Source organism: Calypte anna, chromosome 2 (genome assembly GCF_003957555.1).
Source record: "Calypte anna isolate BGI_N300 chromosome 2, bCalAnn1_v1.p, whole genome shotgun sequence".
NCBI lineage: Eukaryota > Metazoa > Chordata > Aves > Apodiformes > Trochilidae > Calypte > Calypte anna.
In genome coordinates, this window is record NC_044245.1 from 124,173,090 (window position 1) to 124,192,887 (window position 19,798).

General features: G+C 37.1%; 1 protein-coding gene across 3 annotated transcripts in view; it reads left to right on the top strand.

Moving 5' to 3' along the window:
* Positions 1-19,798, top strand: part of RALYL (RALY RNA binding protein like) — a 193,460-nt gene that overhangs the window by 114,699 nt on the left and 58,963 nt on the right. For all 3 annotated transcript variants that reach the window (XM_030446213.1, XM_030446212.1, XM_008493528.2), the window contains exon 2: positions 6,840-6,915. In XM_030446213.1, coding sequence (XP_030302073.1) covers positions 6,840-6,915 — 76 coding nt within the window. The remainder of the gene's footprint in view (positions 1-6,839; positions 6,916-19,798) is intronic.

Sequence of the window (19,798 nt, forward strand, 5' to 3'; positions counted from 1 at the left end):
AAGTGTTCAAAGTCAGGTTGAATGGCACTTCATCTTCAGGCTGGATGGTACCTTCATCTAGTGAAAGATGTCCTTGTCCATGGCTACCTAATATTTAAAGGTCCCTTCCAATCCAAACCGTTATATCATTCTATGAGTTTATAATTTGGGACACAAATTTTCATGAAGTTGGCACTGAAAAAAATTAATGTATCTCAAGAGAAATGCTACAAAACTTCTTCTATGCAATTACATGGTTTATTTGAAACTTGTAAAGAGCATCTTCTATAGAGTCCCTCATCCAGATAAACCTGGAACATGAAGATCACGGTCAGAAAGAGCACATATAGAAAGAATTGAACAGCTAGAAATAGTTGAGAATAGCTGTTTGGGGCTTGCTGAAGTGAGATGGTGCCAAGATGAAAGCTGAGACCACTGTGAGTAGAGGAACAATGAAGAATGGAGGAAGGTTTTCAGCACAAAGGATGAGGATAAAATCAGTCATGGTTTGGAGAGGAACAGAAGTGGGAAGTGATGGAAGTTCACTTGGGGTTACGGAGGTTCATTCCTATCTCCCCTGCCAGCTGCCTGTGATCTATGGATGGCATTTCCAAGCCCCATTGAAAGCCACAGCATGATTCCTCTCTGCTCTGTTGTCAGTCTGGATGAAAGACACCAGCATGTGGGAATACCCTCAAGGTCATACCTACCCTTGAATGTTTTTGCAGCAAAGCTCAGGGTATCAAAAATGCACCTACCCCTCAGCAGTGACTGCTATGTCAACAATCCCCAGGGCAGAAGCAGGTACAGCAGCCAACCTTTCAGAGAGACACACTTTACCCTCCCACTTTGAAGGTGCCACATCCTCTCCCCTCCACCTTCATGTGCTGCCTCTGCCTCATGCCCCTGGGGCTGCTGCTCCCTCCTGCCCAAACCAGGACAGATTTCAGGGCTCCTGCAATGTGCAGAACAAGCTCTGCCTTCAAAAGAATTTCTGTGGAAGCCATTCTGCTTCTGCCAGCCAGAAAGCCTTGGGAACAATCACTTCAAACTTTTGAGGAAATGCACTTCAAATGTAAGCAAATTTTCTCAGAATGTCTGAGAAATGTGGCTAACAAATGCTGACAAAAGAAGCTTAGTAATTTTTTGGTGAAATATTTTTATTGTGATGGTTATTTTAGGAAAAATTCTTTGTGTTTGCTTTCATAAAATTGACTACCTGTCAGAAAAATAGGGAGAAATACAGAGGGACTAGGACAATGATAGTGAACTCACTTGTACGCTAGAGATTTCAATTGTCATTAGAAACTATTGCTTGAAGCTAACATTAGTTGGAGAGTTAGATAAAAGGCTGTGGGGCAGAAAAAGTAGCCAAGTATTAGAAGAGATATAAAAAAATGTGTTTTGAGGAAGAATTGAAAATTACTGGGGCTCAGGGCATGTTCCCTAGAACAAATCATATTGAAATCTGAAAAAGTTAGATGAGGTCTTTCATACTCTATCCCCATTACGCAGTTTAATGTTGCTGCTTGAGGCTAATGGCAATGCTGTGGAATTCAGACATCTAGCCAGCATTAAAGTTTTGTCTGAGTCTCATGGTAATAACTATCAGTTGTTGTCAAACAAAAACAGCAAAGAGTTTGTTGACTGCTGCCCTGTAATAACTGTGCTTGATCAGAAAGGAGACAGGTTTTCTCCTGGTATTTTCTTTTTGTAAAGAGTTTCTTTATTGTGATCAAGAGAACCAAAAGAAAGAAAAGTGCTCCTTGCACATCTCTGTTAAAAAACTGTAACTCAAGGACCAGTTTGGCTTCCCATTACTAGGAGCAATCAGGTACAGTGCAAACAGGGACTGGGAACATGTAAGAGTCTATGCTCAAACATATTTTTTTTTGGCTGGTTAACTTAGATTAAAACAATAATCTTATTTTCTTGAAGGAAACAGAAGGTTCCTGATGTCTATTGCATTCTTATATCCTGGTAGCAGTATTAATATTTTGTACAGGCACCACCAGCCAGTCCATGTGTTAAACAAGAGAATGGTAGCTAGAAATCTTGGAGGAAACAGAGCAGTTGAAAATCAAAAGACGTTAAAAAAAAAACAAACAAAAAAACCCCAAAAAAACCCCCACCACCTTCTTACAGGAAAACTATACTTGCCTGCACCTATATTTTGGCTTCATCACCACTACGGCATAAACCCAACTAAGGGTTTCCATAATTAACATCTGACCTCCCTTCCATCCTAGAGCTGGTCTGCAGATAAGTGGTTATGGCCACATAGCCCCCAAGTCAAGTCTGAACCTCTCTTATCTGCAAAAAAGCAGAGTGGCAGAGTGAATATTCCCATAGAGGAATCCACAAACCAGTGCTGAAGAGGAGTGGGAAGATTTGCCACCAACAGGGCTTCTTTCCCACAGGAAGCCCTTCACAATATGTGCCCTTTTCTCTGTGGACTCCTTTCCCCTGCAGCCCAATATTTCAGCTTTCCCCCAGAATGACTCCCGCCCCATCACAGTATTTGATCTCCAGGGCTTAAAGGGTCAACAGAGAATCATTTTGCCAGGTCTCCGCCACAGCCTCTGCTGTCTTAGAGGACTCCCAGGGGCATGCTCAAAATTAGGATCCCTGGGCAGGATGAGTGGCTCATGTACCACTGCTGGCCACACACCCAAAGGGGCCAGCATGTCTGCACAGTGATTGTACCACTACCTGGGGCAGAAGATGCAAGGGTGGCAGCAAGCAGACAAAATCAAGTCAGGACAATGCTGTTAAACACACCAACATCCATTCTGCAGATAAGAAGGAGATTGCTGTCTCCAGGAATCTGAAGTAATGCTTTGTGATGAGTGTGTAGACAGGACAGGATTTCCCCTTTCAGCTGTCACCTGTCCTCACACCAACCCACTTCCCCGGGGAGCAGAAAGAGGCTTCCCAGCAAGACAGTGCCTGATACTGTTACTGAATGGTGTTAAGAATGATAGGTTATATAATTCTAAAGCCCCATTTCATTTTAGCAGTAGTTAATGAAAGCAGAGATGGCTGAACAAAGCAATTTCACATCCTATTCAGCAAACGATTCCTTCTGCATGGAGCATTAACAATAGCTGTCATCTCTGGGAAAAAAAAAAAAAAAAAGCTTCCAATTACTTCACATTGAAGAGAAAATCCAAAAATAGTTGATCACCCCCACAAGTAAATAATTTTTCCTATAATTATGGAAACAGAAAATGTGTGACACAGACCTTCATTTAATATTTTATTAGCCTTGAAAGTTAATTGGAGTTTGTGTTCAATTTTCTAGGAAGTTTTTTTATGGCTCTGCAATTTGGGCCGAGAATTGAGCAGAACAGAAAACTCCTTTCCTCTCCAATTTTTTCCACAGTTCAGTGCTAGAGACAGGGAAAAGAGAGCATATGACAAGTAATTAATGTAACATAAATAAACAATGAAGTTTGTGATATAAGAAATGTCATATGACTTCACTGAAACACCTTTAGTTGGCAGCAGGGAGATTTATAGGACTGGTAGGTGGAAAAAAAGAAAGATAGATTAGCTTTAGTTTGCTGGTGTGCCCTTATGTTATAAACCACATGCCTAGAGGCTTCCTCTAAATTGAATCTACTTCTTGGTCTCTCTTTTCCATATACTTTGGGTCCTCTCAATAAAGCAAAATTCATCCTGATCACTTTATATCCATACGTCTGGATATACTGTACATTCATTAAATGAATTTTGTCTCTGAACACTAATTTTCATTATTGTTTATTCCTTTAAAAGTGGGTCTAAAGAAAAGTTGAACTGGAAATGCAAAATTACACCCTTTTCAATCAAAAATTTTAGGTAAAGCAGCTGTGGAATTTTTCAAAGAATGTTACATTTCTGCAACCATTCACAAGGATAGATGGAAGAGTGGCTGATGAAACATGTCTAGAAAATTAGCTGTTGAGCTAGAGAGGCCCTGAAGTTTTCTTAACTCCAGGTCTTCGTTCCAAGATTTTCTGACATGGAGCCTACACTCAGAATCCACATCATTAATACTTAGTTATAGATATATGGAACCATTCTCTTTCACTGCATCTTACTGTGGAGTGGCCACAACTAAAATGTTGATTCTCTAATCTAAAAATTGAACAGGAGAGAACTTGTAAACTGGACCTAAAAGTCATTCTAGGTGACTTTTAATACAATTTAATACAAGAGATAAATGAGTAGCAGAAGAACCTGGGAAGGATGCTAGTTAATTTTAGAATTTAGAATAAGAATTTAGAAATTAGAATTTACATTTTAGAATGTAGTAGTAGCCAGAGAAACACTCATGAAGTAGAAAGTCTCCCAGTCCCGGTTTTCAGGGGCTGAGCCTGTTGAAGTTTCTAGCTTATGGCATTTGGTTTTCTGAAGCACAATGGTGGATTAGTTTGGGGTTTGAATTTTTTTCCACTAAAGCTTCTTAAAGAGTCTAAAGGGCAGGTATACTGATAAATACTGAAATGCTTCCAGAGTCTGAATACTTTTAGGTATCACTGCTCACAATTGCAAAGTTTGTTTAAAGGAAACTGTTTTCCTCAGGACCAGATTCTCAGATTGCTTTAGCAGTGAAATGGAGCAAAGCCTCAAGGCTTGATGATATTACCTTTCCAGAAGCAAAAGGTTCATGCACCAGAGTATACTTGGTCATTACTGCATACAGAAGGTAGGCAGGCAGTGGTAGGAAAAGGCATTACAAGAAAGGTTGGTCATGCACTTTTGGGTTGCTCTTTCAGACACATTTGTGTACCCAATACAATCACTCTTCTCTCTGAATGCATTTTTTTTTTCTCATTAATTGCTAGTTATTTTTCAGTATAGTTAAAAATAACGTATTTGAAATGTTTGTATTCTGCTGACACACATCCTTGAATGAAATATATACCTTGTATCTTAACTAACCTCCACTGTGCTGACAGGAATAGCTAGAACTGAAGATGCACTTCTTTTAATAAAGTGATCTGGTTTGATTTTGACAGCACAAAGAGAGCAGGTTGCTTCATTTAATATTCTGTTTTCTGCCATCACTTCTCAATTCAAAGTGATTCCTTAATATTTTGAAATTCATTGTTGAATTTATCTTAATGTTGAATTCTAAGTGAACATTTGTAGTACATGAGCAGAGAAAATAATGTCAGAGTCCCTGGGCTGCTGCATTCCCACAGAGAATCCCTGTGAATGTTTGTGTCCTTTATCAAGTTGTCTGATTCATGTTCATGTACAAGTGTAGCAGGTAATGTTACAGCATAAGGAGTGATATCTCTCTGCATTCCTTGGGGTGGGATCATTAGCACAGGTAAATCTCTGTGCTGCAGCCAACTAATTTATTTGACACACAGTTTATGACCTAGTAGATGTAAATGTCTGCTGTGAAACTAATGATAGATGAAGCAAGGGAACAAGTTATCTTGCAAGATTTCCCGTCAAACTAGAAATAATCTATCCTGTGAAATGTTGTCAAGTTCACTTCTAATCTTAGTTAGAAAATTCAAGTTGGAGTAGATAGTGCTGAAAAATAATGGGGTGAAAATCTGTTCTAACGCTTCAAACCATTTCCTACATCCATTCTTAACTTACCATAAGGTGCATGGGGAGTTGCAGAGCTATTAAATCACTTTCACATTAACAGAAAATCCCCATGTGCACAGCTTTTCTTTGAAATACTTCCTGTGTTAAAGAGAAATTCTGGCTATTACTGTCTGTATAACATAGTTCACTGTTTTCTGCTAGTACAGTTAGAGATTTATTTAAGTGGAAGGAACTTTTAACTAATTCTGAAAAACTTCACAGCTGTGTTTTCTTGCAGTTACCTTTCTGACAGTATTTGATTAAAATAAGAGGGAACATAACAAACAGCCCTTACTCTTCTGCACTCCTTTGTTAAAAGTGTGTGTTGTAGAGATGTAAATGTGAATCTACAAGAATAATCATCAAGATACTACTGATCTTTCCTGGAGGGATGTGAAAAAGTTTTGGAGGTCCTTTAATGTTTATCTGCCTAAGAACAGTGACCTGGGCTGTAGCTCTGAAAGGGAAGCACATGAAAGACGTGAAAAATATGTGCAGATGAATCCCACAGCCTGAGGTATTTCCCCAGAACAGATCATAGTTCTACTTTTTTCCTAAAATCTGACCTCATTCTACAAGGAGATGGTGAAAGTCAATACAATCAATGGCATATCAAAATAATTTGAAATTTTTAATTATCATAAAGATAAAAGGATAAAAATTTCATTCTAATTTCCAGGCCAATGAAAATGCATCACAGTTATCAAAATTCCTCAGCAGCTTTCAGATATATTTGTTCTTGGCTTTTCTGGGTCAACATTAGTAGAATTTATATTGCTTTTTTTTAACAGTTATGGAAAGGAAGATTTATATATATTTAATAAGCACTTGTTTAAAATCCAGACCAGGAAAGCATTTCAAGGAGATATGAAAACTGACTCCAGTATTCATCCAACTTCAGAGAGGTATAAGAAATTTAATATTTTATGGAAAACAGATTTAAGAGCTATATAGCTTCTACAAAAGGAATTACGGATTGAATTCCAAAATGTTTTATATGATAAAACTTTTACCCAATTGTGCAATTTACATTAAATAATTCTATACAATTTTTTTTCCATTTTAGGTGTTATTTTAAACACATTAAGAATTTTTAAATAAGTTTCATAGCATCAACTCAGCAGTGGTAAAAACTATATAGATATTTTAGGCATGCAGTCCATTTTCAGTATGGATTACTCACTTTCAGTCATTTGAAGGTGCCTTTGCAAACTCAGTCCAAGTTCCAAACATTATCCTGACCAATATCAAATATTTGCTTTCAGATATCAACATGGCAGGAGAACCAAAACCATACAGACCAAAACCTGGCAACAAGAGGCCACTTTCAGCACTTTATAGGTAAGTGAAAGAAGTAATAATTTCAGAGCAACAGAATTGGTTTCTCACTTATTTGTAAAGCACAGGAGAAAACCAACTCCTAACAAGACTGGACTTCTTCCTCAGGTGTTCAGGAGAGCATTGATAATGTCTTTCTTCTCTTCCCAGGTGCCTGTTTTTCATACAGCTTGTGCAAGCCTGAAAAATTCTGCTTTAAAAAAAAATCAATTAGATTTAGTGAAGCATTCCAGATTGTTAGAGGGATAGACAGACATACACACATCCATTTCAACTCAATAAACCTCACTTCTCATGACAGCTTTACAGAAATTATGCTCCAGATCCATGAAAGGGTCTAGGGTTGATTTCTGCTGTGGCTGACATGCAAATAAACTCTCTCTGAGAACAACAGCTCAGAAATCAGAGACAGCTGAGCAGGATTTTTTCAAGCCTGATGTGTTCTGGAAGATTCTGATGGAAATTCAAGGCTGGGATCTTGGATAAGACAGGCAGGAGCATTTTAGATCTGAGCCTGCATGCTACATAATATCATAGAGTTTCCCTTAGCTGATGTGATATGGATATTATTTCTGAAGGAGGGAACACATTTCATTCGTCTTAACTTCAAACTGTGAAACCATAGGTGTTACTGGTAGCCATGGCCTACCCTGTTCCCGTGGCAATATTTTGAAAGATTTTTTAAAATATTCTCTGGCTTTGGGTATTTATATACACTTCCACCTGTGAGCTTGCAAATGTTTTCTCATAAAAATGTTTTCTACAAAAAACTTTCATTATCTTGACATCTGTTTGCATAGTAATATGTGAGGAGATCAATAGCTTATAAAGTTCTTGACAAAGCTGAGAACATTTACTTATTTCAAAACATTGTAATGGGTCTGTCTGGGATGGAGCTAATGTTCTTCATAGGATTTCATAGGGTTCTGTGTTTTGGATTTGTTACCAAAGCACACCAATGTTTTGGCTGTTGCTGAACAGTGTTTGCACAGCCTCAAGGCTTTCTCTTTTTCCTGTTCTGTCATCCCAATAAATAGGCTGAGGGTTGACAACACAATGGGAAGGAAATATGCTGAGGCAGCTGACCCAAATTGGCCAAAGGGATAGTCTGTATCATACAACATCATGCACAGAAATAAAAACTGAGGAGGTTTTTCCTTCCAAGGGCTGTTGCTTGGAGACTGCCTGGGCTGCTTTTGGAAACTGGAAATCAATTGCCTTTGCTTTACTTGTTTTTTTTCCCTCCTTTATTCCCTTATTTATCTTAACCCATGAGGTTTTTTTTTGACTTTTGCTCGTCCTGTTCTCTCCTTCATCCTGATGAGGGACAACAATAGGGTTGTGAGAGTGACTGTGTAGGTGCTTAGCTGGTGGCCAGGATCTAACCTGCAACATGGAGAAAGTTATGAGGGAAGTGTTTGCTTCAGGTTTGATTTTGGCTAAGAGAGGCATTGGCTAAAAAATTAAATCTCACCAAATAGACACTGTGAAAATGGAGAACTGGGAGCAGAAGAAGTAGGATAGTGGATTTCAGAAAGGGCAGACTTCAATGAGCTCAGAGAACTGGTAAGTAGGATCTCTTGAAAAGAAATTTTAGGGACAAAAGGAGTACAGAAAATTTTGCATTAAGTATGCTTAAGGTAGAACAGAAAGTGCTCCTGAAGCAGTAGAGTGAAGGGATAATAGGGCAGCATCAAATTTCTTCAATATCCTTAAAAGTGAAAAGGAATTGTACAAAATGTGGAATCAAAACCCCATGACTGGGCATAGAAAAGAGCAGCAGTCATCTAACAGAACATCAGAAATGTTAAGGCACATAACAGTACAAAAGGTCTCAAAAAGACTGTAGCTAGGGTAACTTTCTGTGGTTTGTTTTTTTGTTTTTTTTTTTTTTGCTTTATGTTGCTGTTATTTAGAAGGAAAGAAAGACAGATAACAGATGATACAGAAAAGGCCTCTTTTGCTTTAGAAACATAGATTACCTTGGCCAGTTATTTAATCTAATCAACTTTAACAAGATGGTGTGGACTATGAGAATTTTCTAATATCTCAATTGGTGAATTCAATGGAAATGGCATAAGATTCATTTTAGGGTTTTTGAAGGACCAGCTGAATTTCTGTGTGGACTGTCAGTGATTGTGTTCAAAAACCGATGGTCACATAAGGTAGAAAACCAGTGGGTATGGACAGGTACTATACCTGTTTTTAAGAGGAGGACACAGAAAATTATCAGCTCAGACCAGATTTGATTCCCAGAAATGTACTAGAACAAATTATAAACCAATCAATTTACTAACACCTAGAGGATAATAAGATGGTAAAAAACCCATCGTAGAATTATTTGGAGCAAATTGTATTGAAGCATTATAATTTCCTTCTCTGACAATTCAGCCAATTTAGTGAATAAAGAAGAAATGGTAGATGTGCTATTTGTTCATTTAAACAAGTTGCCACATTTAGTGTTTTCATAAGCTAGTTCAGGAAGCTTGGCTAGAAGAAACTGTCCTATGGTAAACACTCAACAGACTGGAAAAATAGTGAGAGTGTAAAACATACTAATAAAGATAAAAATTATTGTTTGTTAGTCCCCTTTGCTAAAGATTTTTAGGGCATTTTTTGATATTTGAGGTGCATTTAAAAAAGCTTTCAAGGTAAGCAAGCAGAAGTGTTATACAGAGTTGCATGATTTCATTTATCGTGAAATGTTTCAGGCTTCAAGCAAATTCACAGTACTGTACATCTCTGAAGAGAAACCTGCATCACATTTATAGCCGGATATGCACAAAAGTAATTAATACAGAGTAACCAAGGTTCTATGATGTGTTATAACCATATAATTTGCTTATTTATCCAAGTCTTTAGATGAACTTTTGTCTGTAATGGAATAAGAATACTTGACCATACTTCAGTTCAGGATCTACATTCTTCTCTTTATCCTTTATAATTTTATGATCTATGTGAAAATAATCTAGTTTAATCCCACCTATGTGAAATTCAGCGTGAGTCTAGATGGGAAACACATAGTTCTTTCAACTCTAGGAATAACTAGATGCAATATCGATAAGCAAATCTATTTTTTTTCTTCAGCTTATACATGCTGTGATTCATGCATCCTTTGTTCTCCAGTTTTTTATTCCACATATATTTCTCACATCTTTTTGATGCTAGCATTCCTGTTAGAGTTCATAGAAAAAAACAAAAAAGGAAAAAGGTAGGAATTAAAAGTGATACAAAGAATGTAAAAGGCATCATGGACCTAAAGAAGTCAGCAAAAAGATTGCTGTTCACTAAACTAGAATTTACTTCTGGTCCTTTTCTCTTGCGAATAATTCAATACCCTAATTCCTACCATGTGAATATCCCGTAGATCACGAACCTTGATTGCTGGAGGGCAGACTTTCACTGCTTGGAATAATCCCATGGGACACTGTCAAGAAAGAAACAAGAGTCAGGAGAGCTGGTTGAAGTTCAGCCTCCTTCAATTTCAAGAAAAGCCCATCCTGATCCATAAGAAATCAAGCAAAGGCAGTAGGACACCTGCATGGATGAGCAAGAAGCTCCTGAAAAAATTACATTAAAAAGTGCCAGAAAAATGTGGAAGTAACAACAGGTGATCTGGGAGGCCACTCAATCCTTAGTAAAAGAACTTGTGGTTTGGTGAACAGGAAGATTCAGCTGTTGCTTAAAAGAGTTGTTAAACACATTAATTTTAAGCATATTCACTGAAAATCTACAGATATGCTTAGGGTAGTGCCCAGGGATCAGCTTAAATCTATCTAATATAGCAGCTCCAGCAACATTCCTCCTCATTTGCATTGCTATTCAGTATGTGAGGGGAGACCTAAATCCCAGAAGGTTCAAAATTGTGGTGAATTTCCTTTTTTTTAGCACAGCACTTCCGCAGACAACCAAGTGCCTGACAAATCTGCATCAAAAACTATTTAGCATCTTGCTATTTGGGTCTAGCCTCAAGCAGAAGTTAATTTTACAGGCTAATCTTCATATCTTTGAAGCACAAGGTGAAGATTAAAGGTGCTGACACAAATGTATTAAGGCACACTTTGGGAGCATTGTTTTGGTAAAATAAAGGATCACACTTTGTCTTTTTAATTTACTAGCGTTTTGATCAGTAGTTTACTGAAGCAGCTCCGTGCCAGCAGATGAAAGTTCATTTATTGTTTTTTCCCTCTGGATTTATGCAGTAGAATTCACTGCAAATACTCTGATGGAACATCTGTTACGGTTTGATGCAACTTATAATTTTGGATCTGAGAGAACAAAGTCCAGCCACTCAGGGTCAGGTGCAAGAATAAATTTTAGCACAAATAAAACAAGCAAAGTGATATAACTCCATGAAAATATGGCAAGTACATTGAGAGGGAAAAGAGGGAGAGAGAAAGAGAAAGGGAGGCAGAGGGGAACAGAAGAGAATGAGGGAGAGAGAGAAAAGAAAGAGAAAGAGAGGAATATCACAACCCACAAATACAGCAGCCTTCAGTGAAATTTCTTCTTCAGGATGGTGGTCTGATTCCAGGTGAGGCAAAGGTCTGGTGGAGGGTGGCAGCCTGTTGGTAGACAGTCATGAAGGAACACATCAGTGTTCATTATATACACTGGCTTCCCCAACGCTCTCGAGGCTGATTCAGGCCCCTGAAATCTCTCCTCTCAGGAGGGTCTCCTCACCTCACTGAAAAGGCCATAGTTTGCCCATCCCTTGTCACTGTCCCTTGTCCTTACTGGTTGTTAGCCAGTTTGTTGGGGATGTCAGCTCACTGCTGGCTCCATCTGGGCAAGAGCCATCATCCTGCCATTTCAATCTACCTTCCAACATCCCATTTGCCAAACTGGTCATTTGAGGCAAAGAAAATGCAGAATTCCAGTGTATATAACCTCACACCAGCATTCTGTTTCTCTGCACCACAAAAGACTTTTTTAACTATTTATTGTTCATTTCAGCCCACCACCATGTTACAAAAGGTGTTAAATGCATCCTCTGGAAGCATTTCTCTCTTTTGGAAGTTTCTCTCTTTCTGAGGTCTTTGACGGAGTTATTGGAACAGAATTAGGCTCTTCGGATTCTTAACTCTGGAGGCTGCTAATGGTTCCATCCCCATTTTCTTCAGGAATGGGCCCAGTCCCCAGGCCAGGTGGAGCAGAGCAACCATGCACACATTTCTTGTGGCCTGCCTTGCCCAAGATGTACTCATCGTGTTGTGTCTGTATGGCTGCTGGCATGAGGGGTGGTTCAGAATCTTCTCTGGCACACCTCTAGCAGTAAAAAAGGTTAGAGGATTTGAGAAGAATGGAGGGGCACCTGTTTTTGAGTCTCTGGAATAATGATAAGACCGTACTACAGACTAGCAAAACATTGGGAATCTTAGTAGCACGAAAATTAGTGTGACTACTGCAGGCCTCACTTCTACACAGGTTAATATTGTAGTTGATCTATAAACATCTCCAAGCCTGATTTAGCTAAAATTAATCTTCCCCATGTGGATTATTTTCACCATAGCCAAAATCCAACCTCATCAGGCCCCAAAAACCAAAGGTGGCCTTGCCCTCAGTGCCACATCTTGAAGACCCACTGAGCAGTTATTCAAGCCTTTCTCCTTCCATTTCTCTCTGGCTTGAAGTAATTTCCCATTCCCAACCACTTCTCCCTGTAATGAAACTGAAATACATATTCAACATACTTGATTTAACAATTAACCATAATAAAGTCCCGTTGCCTCTGCAGGAAATTATTTTATTTAAATGTCTAATATCACTATAACAGAAGGATATTCTTTCTTTACAGGTTATGATTTTGGTTTTATGTGAAAGTTTTCTTTTTATTCTACAAAAGTACTTTATCAGTGTCCTCAGTAAATATTACTTTTATAATCTCCATTACAAACCTGACTGGATTATATTACATATCTTGGATTCCTTTGGTTTTGAGGTTTTATTTTGTAGCAGAGGCTTAAAGAATTGCTTACAGTCTCTCTCTACTTGGTCTCTGCTTCTCAGGCTTATTTTAAGATACCATTTATAGAGTCTGGTGTGGTTTGGTTTGACTCACAGCCCTCACAGCCATTCATTTCTGTGAGTATTCTCAGCACTTTTGGGCCCATCATTTTAGGAGAAAGTATGTAAGGCACAGTGATGGGAAATGCAATCTGCTTGTCTTCCAGGGTAAGAAGCTTCTTGAGATCATTCATCCCATCTGACACCATAACACAAACTCAAGAAATTCTGTGCCAGAGAAGCATTACTATTTTATTTGAATTCTGCAGTATTTTGCATAATTTCTGTTGCAGTGTGTCATTGGCAGTGTATTAGCAATATGCTTTAACCTACTGGCACATAATAAAAATAGCTGCAGGTATAAGGATCTTTCTTGATTGAATACTGTCCTAGATTTCCAAGAACGTTCATCTTTATTCCTTCTTCTTCATAATGTATTTGTGTGTCCATTTTTATTACTCACTTGCAAGACCCTAGAGACACATTCCAACCAACAGAAAATAACCTTGATCAATTATTCGCTGATATTTTACATGTATTAAATCATGATCATGCCTCTTACATTTTCTGAATTTAAAAAAAATCCTTTATGTCTATGGAACATAATCTTTTGAAGAATACTTCATATTAAGATGATATAGTGTGATATTTCTTTTGAATCAAAGTGCATACTCTTACAGAAATGTATCTCCTTGATGCATTTGATTGCCTTCTTTCACAAAATAAGCTATTTTATTTCAGTACAATGGATTGAATTTAAGATGAGTGTTGCTCTACAGCTCTTCTCCTGATGAAAGATCTAGCTTCCATAAAACAAAATGTCTAGGCAATTTTAAATGGAGATAATCTTAAATGCAGAAAGATATTTACATTCATTTATTTAATAGTGTTCATATTGAAATGTGATCACATTCAATGCAGTCATGAAATTCTCACTTAAAATTTACAATAAACAGTGCAACTTTTGTTTGTGTTGAGAAATTGTCACATTATTAATTCTATTAAAAATGTTAAAAGGCACAGATATGAAGCCTCAGCAGATCTAGTGATTCAAGTTTGCTCTGAATTGTTTTTTATTTTCTCTCTTTCAAGGAAAAACCTATTTAGAATAACTAATATAATAATAAGAAGAAAAAAGTATCTGCTGGTGGAAAGCAGCACATACAGCTCTGCATTTCTGAATTCTGTCAGTGTAACTGCAATCAGTTTTGTCCCTGAGATGTTTAAAAAAGAAGTCATGTGCTTAGGGAGGTTGGGAGAGAGGCTGGGAGAACATGAATTTGCCCTTTAATATGATCCAGAGCATGACTGTGCATCCTCTGATAAGTTTAGAGAGGGTCTTAAGACCTTATCAACACCAAGGAAAAATTTCTGGAGACCAACCACAGAGAGAAAAGAAGTTCAAAAGAATCAAAATATGCCAAATACACTGACATCCTGATTTTCTCATTCAGAAATATTATTCCTAATCTGTGTGGGAACTCCAGTAACAACTTCAGCAACAAAACTGGTTGGTTTTGTTTTTTCCTTAATCTTCCCCTTCACTATTTCAAAAAGATAGCAAACTCACTTTTAGAATCTGTCTCTAGTGAGTAGGGAAGATATTCCTTCTTAGCTTATCAGTATATATTCTAAATCTAATATTCTAATTATTTTAATATTCCATTATATAGATTATATGTAATCTATTATACATAATATTTTATATATATAATCTATTATATATAATAGAATATTCTATTCTAATATTTTATTATCAGTATATTCGAAATCTTCACCTTCACCAGAGTTATTAAATTATGGCCTTGACTCATATTGAAGCATGTCCTGCATAGACTGTAGGACTATCCTGTGCTTCTTTTCATTTCTGCCCTCAAGTTATTCTTTAAAATTTTCTTTAGACTTGCACAGACTGTTCTCAGTTTTGGGGTTTTTTTTCTTAGTCACGAGGAAGCCAGTGACACCAACTTACACGTCTACAGAGGAGCTGCATCCCTTTTACTATCTTGATAATTTTCCTCTTGCAGAAGATGATATATAGTACCACAGGGCTGAGGTTGTTTTCTTCCACAGAAGCCCAGACACGATAATCACACTCATGCTCAGAGATTAGCAAGTTTAGATAAGTACAGCCTGCTTTTTTATAATTGCTTTTTTTTTTTTTCCCCCTGGTGTTTAATCTTCTTTCTTACTTTTTTTTCAACTCCTATGAAACCTGAAGCAGTATACTATAACTAAAGTTAATAACTGTAAAAGCATCTTATGTTCGTCATGGTTTTTAATCACTATTTATACCACAGTAGAACATAAAACCTGTTCACAACCTTCTGATGGCAAGGAAATTATTATGACTCCTTTCCTATTCAAGAACTTGTACTGCTAATAAAAATGCAAAAGCTTTGTTTTATAATTCAAAAAGTAAATTCCTAACAGATCCAGAACACTGATAGTTTTGCCTGCAGGCAAGCAGAAATATCACTTTTAGTAATACATTCAGCTTAAATCTTCACAGTCTCAGACTTGTCCCTGTCAGCTATTAAGTGTGAGATTTTCACCCCTTATAACTTCATGGTTCTTACATTTGAGTTAAGAAATAATAATAACTTGGATTCAGTGTTTAACTTTTTTATTAACTTTATAGAGGTCTTAAATTATGCATGTAGAGTTCAAGGCACAGAGCAGAGAAGGGCCTGCCCTAACATGGCAAATGAACATCTGGATTTTAGTTGTAGCAGTAATCCAAGATTCAAGGGAAGGCTCTGATTGAGAGCACCTTTGTGAGCTTGCAATTAGGCATTGGTTCTCATATAATGTAATGCCTCTAGATGTACAGAAGGCTGTAATTCAGAGTGGGAGCTCCTGTAAAGGCACAGTTTAGGTGACTTCCAAACAACAATAGAAATATGATGCTAGGTTATAGTTTAGTATTCTGTGAATAAATAAGGAAAGCCGTACAAATAAGAGGCTGGAATTTGTTATATATTTTACTGTCTTAAAAATAATACTGGGAGAAGAGGTTTGAATTATACTTAGTTTAAAAGGAAATGGATTGGTAAGTATGATTACAAATAGCAAGGAAGTCTATGCTGTGTTCAACACAGAGGGACAAAATATAAAAGTATTAATAAGCAGTGAATTATTAACAACGAAATTGTTCCACAAGTTTATTTCTTGCTGAATCCCATTAACTTCAAAGCACACCATCTGAACTTTGTTACCCAGCATGCCAAGCCTGGTACTTAGATATTTCTGTTGGTGCATGTTGTCAAATCTAATTTTATTTTTTAAAGCATAGATTACAAATTGCTTGCCTATTTGGTAGAACAGTATTCTCAGAACTTCTCACAAAAGCATCGTCTATTTCACTGAAAAGCTGTATTTATAAGCATCTGTGAATTCATTATAAGTCCTAAGAAATGAGCAGTTTATATTATCTATTGACATAAAAATGCATGTTGCATTTTTCATTCTTGTAAGAGATTATTCTAGGAAACATCACGGCAAACATGAATCATACATTATCAGAACAGTGCCCCTCCTGTAACTACCTTTAAGTGTCCGTAGTGTCATTGAGGGAAAAGGAGATTAAGCCTCTACCCTTGGGATCCTCAAAGGCAATGCCTGCATTAACCTTCATCTCTTTGTGACTACAAATAGCCATGAAATAAAGTAGTATTGATTGTGTGCATTAGAGCAGTCAACATTGTTTTGTTCAGCCCAGCCTGATGAACCTGTTCCAGACGTTTTTAGACCTGTACATATTGACCTGAATATTCTTGTTCTGATTTAGAGCAGAAGAGGGTCAGGTGACATCAGCTTCATTCAAAGAATGATTAAAGGCATCAGAAAGACTTCTATAAGGTAGATAGCAAAGTACAAGATTATAGTTTTCTCAGAATTCTTTTTTTGGGGGGAAAGGGGACATAGATTTTTGCAAAACTTAGCAACTGTTAGTATTTGACAGGAGAAAGCAAATTAAAATTGACAGCAATGGCAAGGAATTACTTTCATTCTCTAGAGTTCTTTTCTTTTAATTACTTGAACAAAGATAACAAATTGAGCATGTTTTCAGTTTGGGAAGAGGATCAGAGTTAGAAGTGTTCCTACCCTAATGAAGATGAGTTCTTATTTTTGATTCTTGCAAGAATCTCACTTTTAATGTGAATGTTTTTTTCTCCATGACTGGAAACATCATACAGATGTGATATATAGATTAAATTCATTTTATCTTCCTTATCAGAGCATTTGGCTTCTCTTGAGCTGTGGGGTATGAAACTGTAGTCCATAACTAAGAAGATGATCATATATAGAGTCTGAATTAATTTATCTCTAAGTCACAACTTGGCTTTTCTCAGACACTTACCAATATTTACCTCAGCTGTAAGAATCCATGCTACTTTCATGTTGGCTTTGTGATTTATGGATTCACAGAGGAAAATACAGTAAATTCAGCTACAGACTATAATCAGCTACTGAAGCTCTGTTAGATGGAAATAATATTTTTTACTCCTACCTCTCTGAAAATATAATACAGCCTTCAAATGACTTTGAGCTTTTGTGTTTTCCTTGTTGCCTGCTGGCTAAAATGTAGGCTATCCATTAATGAGAATTATTAGAGAATACTTCTTTTCTTCTTCTTCCCCATGCCTCCCTTTTCTACCACAACTCCAAAAACCTTCCATCCCATGTGGTATAACAGTAATGCACTTGCCATATCCAACATGACAAAGTGCATTTTTACTGGTATATCAAAACCAAATTTTGCGTGTGGAGATTTATCCTAGACTCTTGACATTGTGAAAATTAGGACAGGAAAGAGGCAATCTCTTTTAAAGCACTTCCTCCCTCTACTGAAACCACCTTTTATTCAGTTTTTCATGTCCGATTTTAGAGATAATGCTGTACTGATTATTCAGTTTCATTCTGTTTACTGGTGGCTGAAGATTGTCTTCCTATTAATTCATGCAGAAATAAATCCTAGGGGTCTCTAAAACTTGAACTTATGTCATCAAGAATTTGATGTTTATAAATTATGTAACAAGATTAAGATTTTGGTAGGAAACTAGTTAAATCTGATCATATGGTATGTACATCTGTAACAAAACTGTTTTATAGAGTAAGGCAGAAGAAATCAAAAGGGACAAACCTTGCTTAATCTTGGGATAACTTTGAAGACCACCATAATATTGCATCTGGTTTTCAGTGCACAGTGGCAGCATGCTAGGTTAGACAGCCTGACATTAGGTACTGCAGACAGTATCCTATGTTAAGTGACCCTTGAAAACCTTTTCCTGCACAGTGTGTCCTGGCACTACCCTACCATAGGCCTAGGCACTAAGCAGAACTGGCTAAATAAAAGGCTCTGCATCAATACTCGGTGATTTCTGCCGGGTTTCAAAAAATAATCAAAATAAAAATACAAAAAACCAAAACTCCATCTGATATTTTTGCACATACCTTGCTGTTGTCTGGACACATAAAACACCTGAAAGTCATATGATAATATATGCTGAGCCAAAAATTCCGTTCCTTTCACTTTGAAACACTGAAAAGGAGAAAGGCAGCTTCATCTCACAGCATAATAAATTCAAAGTAACTGCTTTAGTACTAACCAAACCCTAGGGTAAGCACAAACACACAAAGACAGAAAATGCTCCAGCAGTTATTCTCAATGCTAATTAGTTCATCCTGTCAGAAATCATCGAATATTGGGGAAAAAAATTGTCTTTTTTTTTTTTTTTCAGTCAGAATGCATAATATTTTGCAATACTTTCACAAGGGACTAAATGCACATTACCAATACTAAGGATATAGACACACAGGTAACCAAACGCATCACCATCTTTAAGTAAACCCATTTTTATCCCTGGAGCATTTATTGGCGTAGTAGCTGCCTTATTTGAATACCTTTTTCAATAATTACTAGAATTTATTTTAGTAAATTTAGATATTCCAGTTGTAAACATTAATCGGTTTTGTATTAACTATGATCTGAGAGTATAAGAGATGGAATACGTGTAGTTTGAAGAGCACTGCTCATTGGAACTACAATGATTCAGAGGAGCTAAAGAACAAAAATATAGACCAAAGGAGAACTTAAAGCATGTCTGTGTGAGCTGTGCCATCAGTTTTTACTGTAACGTACAGCATACCTGGTTTATGGCATCAGCTTTTGTTCCTCACATGACTAATCTACCCCAAATCAGACGTTGGGACATGTCAGCACTTAATACAAGCTGAAACAGAGGTTAACCTGAAACATTTGTGGAACAGATATTGGAAACCACTGATGTGATTTAGGCAAGCAGGGATTACCTCCTGAATGCTAAAAACTACTTTCAAGATGGGAAGTAGATGGGACCAACAGGGGATTGCATTGCAAAAAATATTTCTCAGCAGTGACACACGAATAGATTACAGACTTGCTTGTAGACCAGTAGCCTTTGTACTTGGTTCCTCCTGTGACATCTGATGTTTGTCCCAGACTTCTGTTCTCTGTAACACCAGTGAGCTGCTGCAGGCAGACAGTCCTAAGCTGCAGACCTTGAAAAATGTGTCCATCTGCATGTTCAGTCCATGTCAAAGATGGGATATATAATTGGCATTCATATAAGCAAACCTGGCAGCAAAGAAAATCATGAAATACTAGATTATGTCAAATAGAACTTGTAAGATGTCTCTTCAAGACAGGTTGCAAGGGGCAAGATGCTCAATGGGAAATTCTTATGTTAAACAGAGTGGGTAGTATTGTAGCATATCAATGGGTATAAATTGATTGCCTGTGCTTGTTTGGTTTACAGTGACTGATTTTAATTGAGCGATTTACGTAGTGTAAAAATCCTTTTTCCTCCTGCAAAAACAAATCCATTATATGTTTTTG